Source organism: Rhinopithecus roxellana, chromosome 4 (assembly GCF_007565055.1).
Source record: "Rhinopithecus roxellana isolate Shanxi Qingling chromosome 4, ASM756505v1, whole genome shotgun sequence".
NCBI lineage: Eukaryota > Metazoa > Chordata > Mammalia > Primates > Cercopithecidae > Rhinopithecus > Rhinopithecus roxellana.
This window is the reverse complement of record NC_044552.1, coordinates 176500341-176515721: the sequence shown is the minus strand read 5'-3', so window position 1 is coordinate 176515721 and position 15381 is coordinate 176500341. Positions and strand designations below refer to the sequence as shown.

At 39.1% G+C, this 15381-nt stretch overlaps 1 protein-coding gene across 7 annotated transcripts in view; it reads left to right on the top strand.

Moving 5' to 3' along the window:
• Positions 1-15381, top strand: part of ESR1 (estrogen receptor 1) — a 469479-nt gene that overhangs the window by 222354 nt on the left and 231744 nt on the right. For all 7 annotated transcript variants that reach the window (XM_030928659.1, XM_030928652.1, XM_030928653.1 and 4 more), the window contains one exon: positions 8443-8559. In XM_030928659.1, coding sequence (XP_030784519.1) covers positions 8443-8559 — 117 coding nt within the window. The remainder of the gene's footprint in view (positions 1-8442; positions 8560-15381) is intronic.

Here is a 15381-nt window from a genome sequence, read left to right as displayed (position 1 = left end):
CCCCAAAGCGGAATTGTTGGAGGTGGTATTGCTTCCACTTGTTGGAAGTGGAACGTGGTCTCCCACTTCATTTTGACACAACTTCCAAGCTTCAGAACTGTATTTGCAATAGTCTGCTGGGTGGTTGCTTTGAGTTTATGATGGAAATCTCGTATCAATAGGTTTTAAATTGTTCCATACAACTTATTGCCACCTCTGTCCCAGTTCAGATTTTTTTTTTTTTGATTAATGGTATGAACAATTTTCAAAACATCCTGGCACAAACTATTAGGATATTTGACTTTCTCCTCCTCCTCCCTTTAGCTGTAACTATTTGGCAAAGCTGTTGAAAACTTCTTCACGTCTTCTCTCTGCCTCATCTACTTTACTACTCAAAGATGATTAGTAGGTGTTTTGGTATGATTTTTTTTCCTTGGCATAACTGTGAATACTTTTACTCCTTCATGTTTTATGACAATCATACATTCCCACTTTCATGTAAAAACATTTTGAATTCTTCTTTCTATAACAAATTCCTTGCCAGTCTTCCTTTCCTTTTTGCTAGTGAGTTCCAAGGATATCATTGTTTGAACCTGTTTTCTAATTCTATGTTGCGATTCCCATAACCCCTCTTTGCTTTGGTTACAGTAGATAATGTGGGTGGCCCTACCAAGACAAAGTATCACTCAAGAGTCAAGGGTTGGGGTAGATACAGATACTAGGTACTGCAGGAAGTCAATATCTTTCTCAGAGTGTAAGGCAGGACAAGACTTCTGTTTCTCTGTATCATCGTGGCTGGGGAGTTGGACTGTGCCTTTCATCTTTGTCATATTAAGTCGAAGCGTATTGCCCAAATAATTTAATATTAGTGTGGTCTTAGTAAGTATTTGTCTTGTAGATATGTTAAATAGAAGACAGTAACATTAGGTTGGCTGTGTTAATTCCTCACTTTTTCTTTCTTATACATGAGCTTCCTAGGAAGCAGAACGCTTGGTGGTCACACAGTTGCAGAGATTCCTTGCATGATTGCAATCTGGAAAGCAGATACTATTCTTGAGTGAAGAGCTTGCCCTTTGAAGAAGCTGAGTTTTCCATATATGAAGGTTGTTAGAATGCATAAGAGTTCAGCTTCTGGAATGAAAGGCGATCTTGGTTCAAAACCCACTTGCCACCTGCTTGCTGTCTGGCTTAGATCAGGCTTTTAAACTTTGATTATAATTTTGCATCTGTATAATAGGATTAGTATAATTCCTTCCTCATAAAGTTGCTAGGGGGTTAAATGAAACAATCAATGTATAACACACTTCCTGGCATGTGATGTTCAGTACCTAGAAGACTCGGTTTCCTTGGTAGAGAGAATGTTTGGCCAGACAAACCTATGGAATTACCCCTGGATAGGAAGTGAGCACAAGTGTGAAATGAACAAGCCAGAGCAGGAACAGCTCTTAGAAGTGCCTACTCAGGCCTGAGCAGTTGCTGGTTTATTTAACAGTGCTTTGAAAATTCATGTGCAGATTCTTACTATTTTCCCAAATGTTACAGCTCAAAACTATGTTCTCTGTACCTCAACACTGAAAGAATAATATAGTCTTTCACTGATAAAACTAAAATATCATAGGTTTTCCTTTGGCCAAATATGTATAGAAACTTGTGATTTCACATCAGATTTAAAGCTGTATTTAACACTCTATGAAAATATATTGATGCTTAGAAGTAGAAAGGAATTCAGATTTTGACATCTTGTTTGTCAGCTTAAACTATTTATAGTTCCTGAATGCTTCAAAATGTGATAAATCATCGTTAATTTTATGTAAATATTCGATGAGTGCCTTTAATAAGGAGACTGTAAAGGTAGCCAAGCTTTACATATGTTAGCTAAATTTATGGGGCAATCGGGTATAAAAAATAGGACTTTGAAAATAAAATATTATTTTGTTGGACTCCTCCAATGAGGCTTGTTGACAGGATTAGCTAAAATTGGCTCTTATTTGATGTGTGAGTGCTTAAACATTGGAGAGTTCATTTTTCTTTTAGAATTCATTTTCCTTTCTGAGCCTTAAAATATGAACAGTTAGCTAAATGCTCTTATATGTTGATAAGAAATGCTGTTCATTCCTTAATGAGACAACACCTTTTCCCAGTTTATATAACTTGACTTTTAATCTAACCTTATGAAAGTCTCATTGACTTTAATTTTTTTTCCGGAGTACTGTATATCTCTTTAGGAAATGCACTTATTTAAAAAATTATAAAGCAAGAATAGACGTGATATATTTTGAAGTTTTCTAGTCACAGATTAAATCCCTAGATGTGTTGTAAGTTTGTGAAGCGCTTTGAAATGCGTCAATTCAAGATGGAAATAGTGGGAAAGGACCATTCAAGTATAATTTCTGACTCCATAAAGTTAGGAAGTTATGATAAAGGAGAAATAACTACACCACATACTTACGGCATAGAATTGCCTTATTGGAACAAATGGATCTTCAAATTTGTAGGCTATGGTGGAAGCAAGTATTTTTAGTATCTTATTCAACTGTTAAGCCAGGAGAGGAGTACTCTGAACTTTAGCTTCTCATAAAATGAGTCAGTTACAGGACAGTTTATGTAGTTTATATGTAAGAAACCCTTTGATCAAGATATGCTTTTTCTTCAGTCTTGTTAATAATTCATTTATAAGGATTTTTATTTCTAGGAAAATAATACCATAGAGCTATTTTATTTAAAGCTAAAGTGTTTCCTGGTGATGATGGTGAATGGGGAGATGATTCAAGGAAACTACTAATCTTGTAGAGTTTAGTAAAATCTTGGAATAGAAATTTTAAAAAGTTAAAACACACTATGAAAACAAATCATTATTAGCAAAATGAACCATATTAAAATGTCTACATAACCAACATATTATAGTGGGGGAAATAGCATTTTAATTCAGAAAAACATTTCTATATAGAACAAGCTTTGGAAAAATTAGAATATATTGATTTTTCTTTGGGGCAATCATGAAATACACTCATATTAGGAAAGCAGCAAGGCCTCAAAATGGAAAGAGTAGGATAATTCATGGGCAATGCATGGCTTCATGGATCCCTTCCTGGCCCTCTTCATCTATGAATATCTGTTTTATGTTCATGTCTGCCACTCCCTCCTCCCCGCCCAGTGCTGAAGAGCAGACTGCCCCTGCTTAGAACCAAGCCTTGTTCTTGTGGATTTGAGTTTTGGGGTCCTGAGGCAGAATGGCCATCATATTGTTCAGGGTCCTCACCTTCTCACTCATTACTTCCTTTATAGAACCCCAGTCGTTCCTCTCAAGAGGCCCATGCTCCACAGATGAAGTTGGCGGTAAGGGGAGCTTTAGCATCTCAGTTTTGTTCAGATATTGGATACTTATTGAGCTCCGCTATGTGTGTGAGAATGCACTGGGCTCAGGATCAATAGCAATAAATGAGACAGATATGGTCCATCCCTTGCCATGCCTAGACTGACCTGGGCATTGAGACAAGCAGTTAAAACCCAACATAGTAAGTCCTATGATAAGACACAAACTAAGCATGGCTGGAAGGGCAGATAAGATTGCACAGAGGAATTGATATCTTGACTGGCACACTTAGAAGATGAGTAGGAGTCAGCTGGGCTAAGAGGAGGAAAAGTGTGTTTCCACGAGGAAGAAGAGCATGTGCAAAGTCCTGGGGGTGAGAAGCATGGCATGTGTCAACAGAAAGACATGGCTGGAACCTGGATGGGAGTTAGAGTGGAGGAGAGAAGGCAAGGAAAAACATTAAGAGCTTTGCAAACTGTGTGAAGGCATTGCATTTAGATATCATTTTTAGAGCTTGGAGGAGCCTCAGGACATTGAGGCAGGATAGTGGCCGGATGGCATATGATTTTAGGAAAATCACTGTGGCCACGCTGTGGGGAAGGATTGGTGGGGGAAGGCTGGAGACAGCGGGTCCCACAGTGGGCTGTGGTAACCATCTGGGCTGGGGAAGGTAGGGACTATGGTGGTGCCCGAGGCAAAATTGGTTTTGCTTTGAAAAATCATCAGAAAATATTTGTTTTGATCTGTGTGCCTGTGGTGGGAGGTGGGGAGGGAGGGTCAAGTGAGGAAGAAGGTCGAATCTAGAATAATGCCCATGTTTCAGGCTTCACGTGCAGACATTTCTTGATTCAGCTGGGAAGTGAATAGGAACAGACTGGCGAGGAAAGAAGAGAGTCGTCGGTTCTGTCTGGGGCACATCCATCTTGATGAGTGTGAGAGAGTCAAGTCTTGATGGACGGGGGCAGGTGGACATTCAGAAGCTCAGGAAAGAGATTTGGTCTGAAGTGACCGCCAGAAAATACTGAGGGAATAGTGGTGAAAAAAGAGAGACCTGCAATATTATATTGGCTTTCTCTCAGGCAACTGCTTGGCCTGTCTTCATATTCCTTTTGAATCTCTGCATATGTATGGGCCTTTATTTATTTTCATAACTAACAAATGTAGACTTTCTGTGTAATGACAACAAAGCTCAACCAGCTGCTAACAAAGGAGGGAAAATAAGAAGAGAAGGAAAAAGAAAAAGAAAAAGGGAAGCTTGGGGAAAAGCTGAATGTGGGTCCTTCTGTTGCTGCAGGGGCTGGGGTGGGCCTGGTGATTCCTACTGAGAGGCATTTTCTCTCCTTGCTTCCTGTCTTTCTGGTTCCATCTCATTCACCACCTGTCACCTCCACTTCCTACCAGTCAAACCTTAGATTCCTCCAGAGGCTTTTTATGTTTATCTTTTGGTGGGCAAGAAAATAGTGCTGATTATTTTTCCAAACCTTCACCTGAACATCACATCATGGTTTTCGCCCTTTGGGCTTGGTTCATCTGGGCCTGCACAGAAGGACTTTGGGGCTAATCTGGTCACGTACATCAAGTCCTGTCTTTTCAGTTAAAAAGAAACCGCACTGCTATGTTTCACTAAGACAATTGGTGTGAGTTGTTTTTTAGAAAATCAGCTCTACTTCAGTAAGATTTTCTCATGCATTATCTTGAGAAGACCAGATAATAAAATTTAAAAAGAATGTCTTCTTAATGCAACTTAAATCAATTGCTTTAATAACACATATTGACCAAGTTACACTTGTTAAAGGAAAGAAAAAAACCTACTTTGTTGTTTTTCTTCTTCTGACATGAGCTGAAGACTCAGAAATAGTTGTTAATGGTGTTTGTTTAAGAAGAATTTGTTTTAATTGCATATATCAAATACGTATTTATTAAATTTTTCTTTTTGTCAGTGTATCAATTCTAGCTTTATCACAAAAGGTTTGCAGTATGAACATGATTCTGTTGTACGTCTCTATTTCCATTTTTGTTAAGAGATGAATTCAATTGTAAAAATCTAGTATATTTTATGCATTAAACATGTTAGTTCAGAAATTTCACTTGGTTCTACAAAGAAACATATCTACAGTGGATGGCCGATCCAAACATGAGACTCAGCCAACTGGCCTCTGATCCAATTCAATTCTCCTATGTTCTTCTGGCTTACAAAGTAACTGGCTCTGGGGAGACAGTGAGTCAAAGTAATATTTGGTTTGAATGGTTATTGACTATTTTCCTCTGAAACTTAATGTATACTAATTTATTTTTTATTTTATTCTTTTTTTTTTTTTAGAAATGGGGTTTCGCTCTGTTGTCTATGCTGGAGTGTAGTGGTGCGATCACAGCTCACTGCAGCCTTGACCTCCTGGGCTCAAGCAATTCTCCTGTCTCAGCCTCCCGAGTAGCTAGGACTACAGGCATGTGCCATCATGCCAGGCTAATATTTAATTTTTTTTTTTTTTGTAGAGACAAGATATTGTTATGTTGCCCAGGCTGGTCTAAAACTCTTGGTCTCAAGCTGTCCTCCCACCTCAGCTTCCTGAAGTACTGGAATTATAGGCATGAGCTGCCACACCTGGCCATATACTCATTTTTTAAAAAAACTGAAATATATCAGCATATACTGCATAAATACCACAGGAGACTAAACACTGAAAGTTTCTTTAGGGTATCAGAAGAATACTCTTTTTGCTTGCAGTTAGCATCTGCACAGATAAGTTTTGTTTCTGGTTCTATTACTTCTTCAGCTTGACCCTATTAATAAGGACAATTCTAAAAATAATAACTATGTCTGGATATCTGAGTCAGTGTGTGGTCTTTTACTGAAGTTACGGTTTATAACTCTGCTGACTAGCTTGCTGGTTTCTGTTATGCAATAGAAGAGTGCTAATGTTAATTTGATCTGAAGCCCATTTATACAGTGACTTTTATAATGTATATTGAAAGATGGAAAGCCAAGTTTTATGAGAGCAGCATTTCTGGTCAAGTCCTCACTCCACCCTCTTCTAATTGGGCCTGACCCTTAAGTTGAATAAAGAACAAAGAGCTCTATAGTTAAAACATTTCACTGCATGTTGCATCTTGCCCTTAGTAAATGGAAAAAATAGAGACTTAAGCAGAGAATCTGAATTAGAGTGTGAAATATATATTCAAATTTGGGGTGGTAGAATGAGAAACATGTTTTACAATAGTAGACGTAACTTCCTTAGTCTAAATTCAGGAAATTTCCCCAAGATATGTAAGAATTTAGTCTTATGCAAACAGACTTTATAAAAACATGCCAATATTTATTAGTTTGTGAATTTTAATATTCTGCTCCTTATAAACCAGATTTCTTTTGAGGGATAAAGGGATGGAGGTGACTTCTAAATCTTAGAGCAGAAACTTCCTGCGGGCAGCTGGACATATATACCAGGAGCTCAGAGAAGAGGGTTGGGTTGGAAGCGCACATTCTGAGTGATCTGCATTTGGTGATGATGGAAGCCATGGACATGCACTAGATTCTCTTGTGGGAGAATATGGAGTAGGAAGAGAAGAAGAAGACCTAAGACTGAGCCCTGAGCAGCTCTGGCTTAATGGTGGATGGAGGAAATTGAATCTGTAGTAAAGACCTGGAGGCTGCAGCCTGAGAGGCAGAAGCAACTGGGGTGTTTGGGATTATGGAAGCCTAGGGAAAAAGCCTCTTTCAAGGGGGAAGGGGAGGTATCAACACTGTAGGCTGCTTCAGATAGGTTATGTAGGATGTGGACTGAAAAATATCTGTAAAATTTGGCAACAGGATTCATTGATAATCTTAGGGAAGTTGCTTTTTTGGGGCAAGTAAGGTGGAAAACAGATTGGTGTGGGTTGAGCCCTGCAAGAGAGGCAAAGAAAAGGAGATTTCATGTGCAGACGTTTCTGAGTTCAGCTAGGAACGAGGGACAAAATAGAAGATGGAAGTTAGAGAGCATGTGGGGCAAGGGTGACTGTTTCACAGGACAGTCTTGCATGTGATCAAAGCCAATGAGTAAGGAGCATTTGAGGGAGAGAGAGTCAATCAACAAGAGAGAAAACAAAGAAGGTTAATCATAAAATAACAGTAACAACAACGAACATCTTTTGAGTGTTTTCCATATCCAGAGAATGATGGTAAACTCCTGACCTGCATTCTCACATTCAATTCTTAGAATCTTTGGATGTGGTGGGTTCCATGATTGTCTCTAGGTTACTGAGGAGGAAAGAGAGACTTAGAAATGTAAGGTAGCTTGCTCAGAGTTCTCCAGGCAGTCAGTGATGGACTAACTTACAAACTGAAGGATTGAACTTTGTCACCACGCAGCCCACCAAGCCGGCTTGAATTTAGGTATTCTGTGCTGCATGTGAGTACTTAATTAAATTATATTTTAATAAGGGCTACTTTGAAACTCGCTCTCTGAAAATTCTATTTCTAACATCTCTACCCTGACAATGATTTTGGCAGGCAGCCTTGATAAAACCAAACCAAACCAAACCAAACCAAACCAAACCAAAACCAAAAAACCTTATCTGCTGAGAAAATATAACCATATAAAATATGGTGCTACAAAATATAGACTGTGTGAACTAAAGGTGACTTGCCCAAAGGACTCCTGAAGCAATTGGCTGCTGTAGAAATTAAGTCCATAAGAGGTTTTGTTTTGTTTTTTTTTTGAGACAGGACTCTCACTCTGTTGCCTAGGCTGGAGTGCAGTGGCGCAATCTTGGCTCACTGCAACCTCCGCCTCCTGGGTTCAAGCGATTCTCTTGCCTCAGCTTCCTGAGTAGCTGGGATTATAGGCGCCCACCACCACACCCGGATAATTTTTGTATTTTTAGTAGAGACGGGAGTTTCACCATATTGGTCAGGCTGGTCTCGAACTCCTGACCTGTGATCCACCCACCTCAGCCTCCCAAAGTGCTGGGATTACAGGCTTGAGCTGGCGTGCCTGGCCCATGAGAGGTTTTGTTTGCACTTCAAGAAGGACAGAAAAAGGCAGGCAGGCTGAGGAGCCACATAGTAAGGCTGAGGAAGTGATAGGGAAACAGCCTCCCAAAGGTTTCCCTGTGGATTCTGACTGGCTAAGTTTCCTGAAAAAATACTAATTCTGTCCTCTTGCTTTTAACAGGACATAACGACTATATGTGTCCAGCCACCAACCAGTGCACCATTGATAAGAACAGGAGGAAGAGCTGCCAGGCCTGCCGGCTCCGCAAATGCTACGAAGTGGGAATGATGAAAGGTGGTAGGTACATCTCTCCCAGGGGTCCTTGGGGACAGCCCTGGCCACTGCCCAGTGCTGGCTTTTCCCATTCGAATACAACCATGGGAATTTTGTGTTTTTTTTCTTTTAATTGTTTTTTTTTTTTTTCTGTTCTTATTTTTCTTTGCAACAAAAGTATTTTCATAACCCATTTGATTTTAAAAAGGTGGAAGTGTCTGGAACTGGAAATTCTAACATGGCATTTTGTGGTTTGGATTTTCAATATAAATAATTATATTTTAAATCAAAGGTGTGTGGGAGGCGGTGATGGAAGGAAATGAAGAGTGCTTAGTGAATTATTCTAGAAATATTTTTCAGTTACTGTTTATATTGCAAATGCTAGAAAATGATATCTGAGGATAAACTTTCCCCAAATTGAGACTTGTAAATGTGAAAGCTAACTAGCTAATTTATAGCCTTCTAGTCTCTTATCATCCCTTAAGGAATGTGAATTTCAATCAAAAGGCAGTTTTCTCCTTTAGAACCTGAGTCAACCAGCCATTTTCTTAACCTCAGTGTCTAGCATGGTGCTGGCATAGTTGATTACTGAGCACTACACTAACGAGTACGAAAGCACGCAGGGTTTGTGACTATGGGCTTGTGTCTTTGTGGCTCTGTGTGTGTGTGTGTGTGTGTGTGTGGTTTTCTGTCTTCTTGTGTATCCCATCCTCCAGTTTTCTCATACAGGAATCTGGAAACTGAATCCCAGTTCTGGGAATATTAGGAGCCCCATAAATGTGGTTGCCTGATCGACCTCATTGTATTCTTGGGAGTCTCATCTTGAGGAATATTGCTTCTAGTCTTCGATAGCCTTCAGTGTAGTGGAAGAGAACACGTAGAAAATGTGTAATTAAAATAAAGTCACAAGGCTGAGTTGGGCAGATCACCTGAGGTCAGGAGTTCGAGACCAGCCTGGCCAACATGGTGAAACCCTGTTTCTACTGAAAATACAAAAATTAGCTGGGTATGGTGACAAGCGCCAGTAGACCCAGCTACTCAGGAGGCGGAGGCAGGAGAATCGCTTGAACCTGGGAGATGGAGGTTGCAGTGAACCAAGATGGTGCCACTGCACTCCAGCCTGGATGATAGAGTGAGGCTCTGTCTCAATAAATAAATTAAATAAATAAATAAATAAATAAAGCCACAGATTCATTTAGCGTTTCAGAAGGATACTGAGGGGAGGGAAGGGCTGATGATGGTGCTACCTGCTGATTATAATAGGGAAAAGCCCATTTCTTTTCTGAAGGAGGTGAAGCTTGGGGTGATTTAAGGAGAACAAAATTTCAGTGAAAAGGAATAGTGATTTTGCAAGTAGTGGGCAGCTAACCTTTAAATCATTCTTACTTGGACGCAGGAGGAAGGAGAGGAAAGACCAAGAATGGAGATTATGATGAAGGCAAGCTTGATGGTTAACAAGCTTACAGTGACAGGTTTCTTAGTCCTGGGGTCATAAACAAGCCGGACAGGCTGAGATTCGGAATGCAGCATTTGGAATAAATTCTCCTGGTGAAGAGATGCGATGTTGAATTTGCAGATTCTGTGAGCTGTGACTGACTATACATCTTGAACATCTGAAAAAGCAGCTTTAATTCAAAGGCTAATTAATTCCAAGAATTTAACAGGTACATTCAGAAAATGACACTTGAGTCATAAATGGATTAAATATTTAAGGAATTCATCTTTCTTTGTACTGTTGGAGAATTAGTCAGGCTTAATTAAACTCACAAAATGCTTCTTAAGGTAACTTGATAAGTGACAGGAATATAACAGCTGCATAAGAAAAGCTTAATTTGAAACAGTGTAGTCAAGGTTTAATATTCTTCTTTGGCGATTATAGGTAGGTTAAGCACAGGCTCTTACATACATTCTCCTGGAAAGCTGAAATAATCAAGTTGTGAATATGTCCAAAACAATTTTTAAAATGTGAGGGTACCCACGCATTGACCCCACTTCATAAAATCAGTTCTGTTTTTATTGTAATGAATATCCAGATATGGTTTGGCTGCATGAATATAAATTACGCCTTCTCATTTTTAATCTAACAAAAATTCGAATATGCAAAGACATAATAAAAGTCTCCCCACTGTTTTCATCTAGGAATCTAGATAATTTGACTGCACACGACAGACTGTGGATGGATCCATACACACTCGCACATGTATATTGATGACTGTAAATATATATATCCGTATTAATTTTCTAGGGCTGCCATAATGAAATACCACAGACTGGGTAGCTTAAACAATGGAAATTAATTTTCTCCCAATTCTGGAAGCTGGACATACAAAATCAAAGTGCTGGAATATTTGGTTTCTAGTGAGCCCTCTCTCTTTTTTTTGAGAGACGGAGTCTTGCTCTGTTGGCCAGGATGGAGTGCAGTGGTGCAATCTCAGCTCACTGAAACCTCCGCCTCCCAGGTTCAGGCGATTCTCCTGCCTCAGTTTCCCAAGTAGCTGGGACTACAGGTGCATGCCACCATACCCAACTAATTTTGGTATTTTTTTGTAGAGATGGAGTTTCACTATATGTTAGCCAGGCTGGTCTTGAACTCCTGACCTCTGGTGATCCTCCCACCTTGGCCTCCCAAAGTGCTGGGATTACAGGCGTGAGCCACCAGGCCCGGCTTGTGAGGCCTCTCTTCTAGGCTTGTGGCTAGCTGTCTTCTCCCTGTGTCCTCACATAGCCTTTCCTCTGTATCCAAGCACTCTTGGCATCTCTTCCTCTTCTCATACGCCCTGTTGGATTAGGGGTCCACCCTTATGACCTCATTTAACCTTAGTTACCTCCAAAAAGGCCCTATTTCCAAATATAGTCATACCGGGGGCTAGGGCTTCAACATACAAATTCTATGGGGACACAGTTCATAACAGGCTGCCCTCCCAAAATACCATAGACTGGGTGGCTTAAGTAACAGAAGTCAATTGCCTCACAGCTTTGGAGGCTGAAGTCTGAGACCAAGGTGTTGGCAGGTTTGGTTTTTCCTGAGGCCTCTCTCCTTGGCTTGCAGATGGCTGCCTTCTCTCTGCTTCCCCACACGGCCTTTTCTCCGTGCGTCCACAATTTCTTCCTCTTCTTACAAAGACACCAGTCATATCGGATTAGGACCCCATACACAAGACCTCACTGAATCTTAATTACCTCACTTAAGGTACAATATCCAAATACAGTCACATTCTGAGGCCCAGGGGGTAAGGTTTCAACATATGTGGCAATATCCCATAGGGATTACTCAGTGATTTTTCAGTATTTCTCTACATGTAATGAAAACATGTATCTTTCTGGCAGTTTTTATATGTACATTAGTTTTAAGTGAAGCTTTAAATTCGTAAAATTATAGCCCGTGAGAACATCTTATTTTAATGATATGTATAAAGTGCTTGCCATAAAGCAATATAATTTATTGTATTTTCTACTACATGGAATACCACACATGGCCACAGGATACCTTCTGTAACAACTCCTTGAAAAATCCCATTGAATAAAGACTAATTTACAACTGGAAGTACAATGATAACTAACTACAAAATGTGCAGTCACATGGCAAAGACCAGCTGTGACGGAATAAATCTTTACAACGTGTTTTCAACCATTAGGATTCACAACAGTCCACTTTAACCGGGCTGGTTACCAATTAGGATACTGAAACTCTAACTATGAAATGAAAAGTTTAGTTTCAGTTAAAAGAGAACCACAGACCTACTCCCTACTTTTATAGCAAGGCTGAAAAAATTTACTGAAGATCTGTTGTAAAGATTCAAAAGAGTGCATGATTTATCTCCATGAAGCAACAATTTTAATCTGTTACAATACTTACTGCCTCTGAAAATCCCAGCATCATTATTAGATTTGGTTCGAATCTTGGTAGTTCTATAAGATGCAGGATTTGAATTGCACTTTCGGGAATGTGCTTTTCTATCCCAGTATGTGTGCTGGTTTCTCTGCATTGCTTTTTCCTCTTCATTTGTCTCCTTCCCCTTGAACTGTAGATTGTAAATTACATGTCTCTTCTTCAGGAAGGCCTACACAGTTCCCTGACAGTTCCTGAGGCTCGAAGTTCAAAATGAAGATGCTGGAAAATTCATGTTCTAGCTTTAATGGCAAACAACTCTTCTCTTAGCTCTCATCACCATTATTATTAGTCTTTCAATGTCTGTCTTTATATATGGTCTATAAACTCCATGATGGCAGGGGGGTCTCTGTGTCTCGTTTACTGATCTCACATGAAACAAGTCACAAGGTAGGTGTTCAAGAAGTATTTTTTTTGCACTAATTAATGAATTGATTAAATTCATTTAAATAGTTATTTGTGTAGGGCTTCTTATATGCAAACCCTTGGGAATAAAGCAAATATGAATAAGATTCTAGTCCCTTCCCTCAATGTCCTCACAGTATAAAGAGAACATTTGCGTGGGAAGTGACAAATAAAAATCTCAACAGCAAATGCAGACTGGGTTGCAAGATGGCTCAAATACTGAATGATCAGGAGTCTAGAGCTTTAACCAGCCACTCCCAGGTTTAGTCCAACTCAGAATATTACTCAGACATTTGACATCCAAGACATATATTATTACTCAAGAATTTGGCCTTCTTGCTGAGTTTGGTAGAAAGAGGAACTCTTCCAAAGATAAATCTGTTCAAATGCTGGCTCCTCCTCAAACTTGCTGAGCAACCTTGTTAAAGTTACTTTTATGAGCTTCACTGATTTCGAATATGAAATGGAGAGAAATAAATTCTACTGTCCAAGCATGGTGGCTTACGCCTGTAATCCCAGCACTTTGGGAGGCCAAGGTGGGTGGATCACCTGAGGTCAGGAGTTCAAGACCAGCCTGGCCAACAAAGTGAAATTTCGCTACAAAATGAGCCAGGTGTGATGGCAGGCACCTATAATCCCAGCTACTCAGGAGAATGAGGCAGGAGAATCACTTGAACCCGGGAGGCAGAGGTTGCAGTGAGCCGAGATTGCACCACTGCACTCCAGCCTGGGCAACAAAGTGAGACTCTGTCTCAAAAATAAATAAATAAATAAATAAATAAATAAATAAATAAATAAATAAATAAATTTTACTTAATGAGTTTGTCATGAAGATGACAAATCGTAACATGGGAAAATATAAATCTAAAGAGCCACACAAGTGTTAGTTATTACATATCTTTTTTTTGTCTTAAAATAATTACTATCTTAGTTAAAAATTTCATCATATACGAGCACTGCTGGGTTTTTTTTTCAGCTGAAAGAAAGAGAATGACAATCTCATCACTTCTACAAGATAAAAGTTTCTAATTTCTTTGTGGAGAATAAAAACTTGGCTTAAACACCTAAGCTTTTTATTCTTTTCTGATCTCATATGCTGAATATAGCTGAATGGAGAATGCGATGTGTTATTTATCTTTTTATGATGCCAGAGATTTACACAAATTTGTGAAAGGTTTTTTCTTACCATAGACTCAGAGGTGTGTTTGAGGCAAGGTTTTCATTGTGCAGTGAGGAAATTGGGACATGGAAATTAATTGATGTGCAGGACTCTTGCACTGACCATTCTGGTTATGTTTCCTTATAACACACTAAGAAGAAATTTGAGATAAAGTAGTAATTGTCAACTAGTCTTTATTTATTTTAATAACAAATGTTTCAGTGTAATTTTTAGAAATATTCCAAAATAACAAATAAATCCAAAAATTAATGGGATAATTTTAAAGTGAGAAAATAACATACTACTAATATAGATAGGGAAATATACATGTGTCCAGAATGATTCAGAAGCCCAAGGAAACACTGGAAAATAAAATATTTTCTTGTTGCTTGGATTTAATATTTATCACCATGAGTTATTGTCATTTGCTTTATTGACGGATAAACTTCCAGCCTGGTGACTGTGATTGGAATCCTCTTTAATCCTACATTGGCTATGCTTCATCAAAAGTAAACAACTGGCTGGCCACGGTGGCTCACACCTGTAATCCCAGCATTTTGGGAGGCCGAGGCAGGTGGATCACCTGAGGTCAGGAGTTTGAGACCAGCCTGAACAACATGGCAGAACCTCGTCTCTACTAAGAATAAAAAATTAGTTGGGTGTAGCAGCACTCACCTGTAATCCCAGCTATTTGGGAGCCTGAGGCAGGAGAACTGCTTGAACCCAGGAGACAGAGGTTGCAGTAGGCTGAAATCACGCCACTGCATTCCAGCCTGGGTGACAGAGCGAGACTCCATCTCAAAAAAAAAAAAAAAAGAGTATACAACCAATTATTAATGTACATAATGGTAGAATCAAATTAATAAATTAAAAATGTAGATGTGAATTACTTTCTTCGGATTGCCCAATAATTGTGGAAGATTTGTAGCTGCATGTGAATCCAAGTTTCCTCAAAAGATAGGTTGGGGTGCTCATATTTAGGACTGAATTTAAGAAAAATGTTAAAGAAAAGCTAACTGCTCTTTACCAAAGAGATACTGGTTGTTTTAAGCAGCAATCTATATATTTATGATATTGAAAATATTATTTTATTAATTCATATCATAGATATTTATTCAAAAGTCCCCATATTATAATTTTTTATTTGCAAACAAAGAAATATACTGAATCAAGTAAGTGAATCACATGTGGACCTTAAAGACTAATGAATCCAGTGTTTGACAATATTTTAAAGCAATCAAGCTCTTGTTTCCACAAGCAGAAGCAGATAGTCATCTATGAAACAGATAAAAGTTGATTTGGCATACCCTCTCTTTATTCAGTATGATGTTCATTAGAAACCTTCTTGGAACCCTGGGGCTCCAAGGAACACAGTTTGCAAGCCACTGATCTA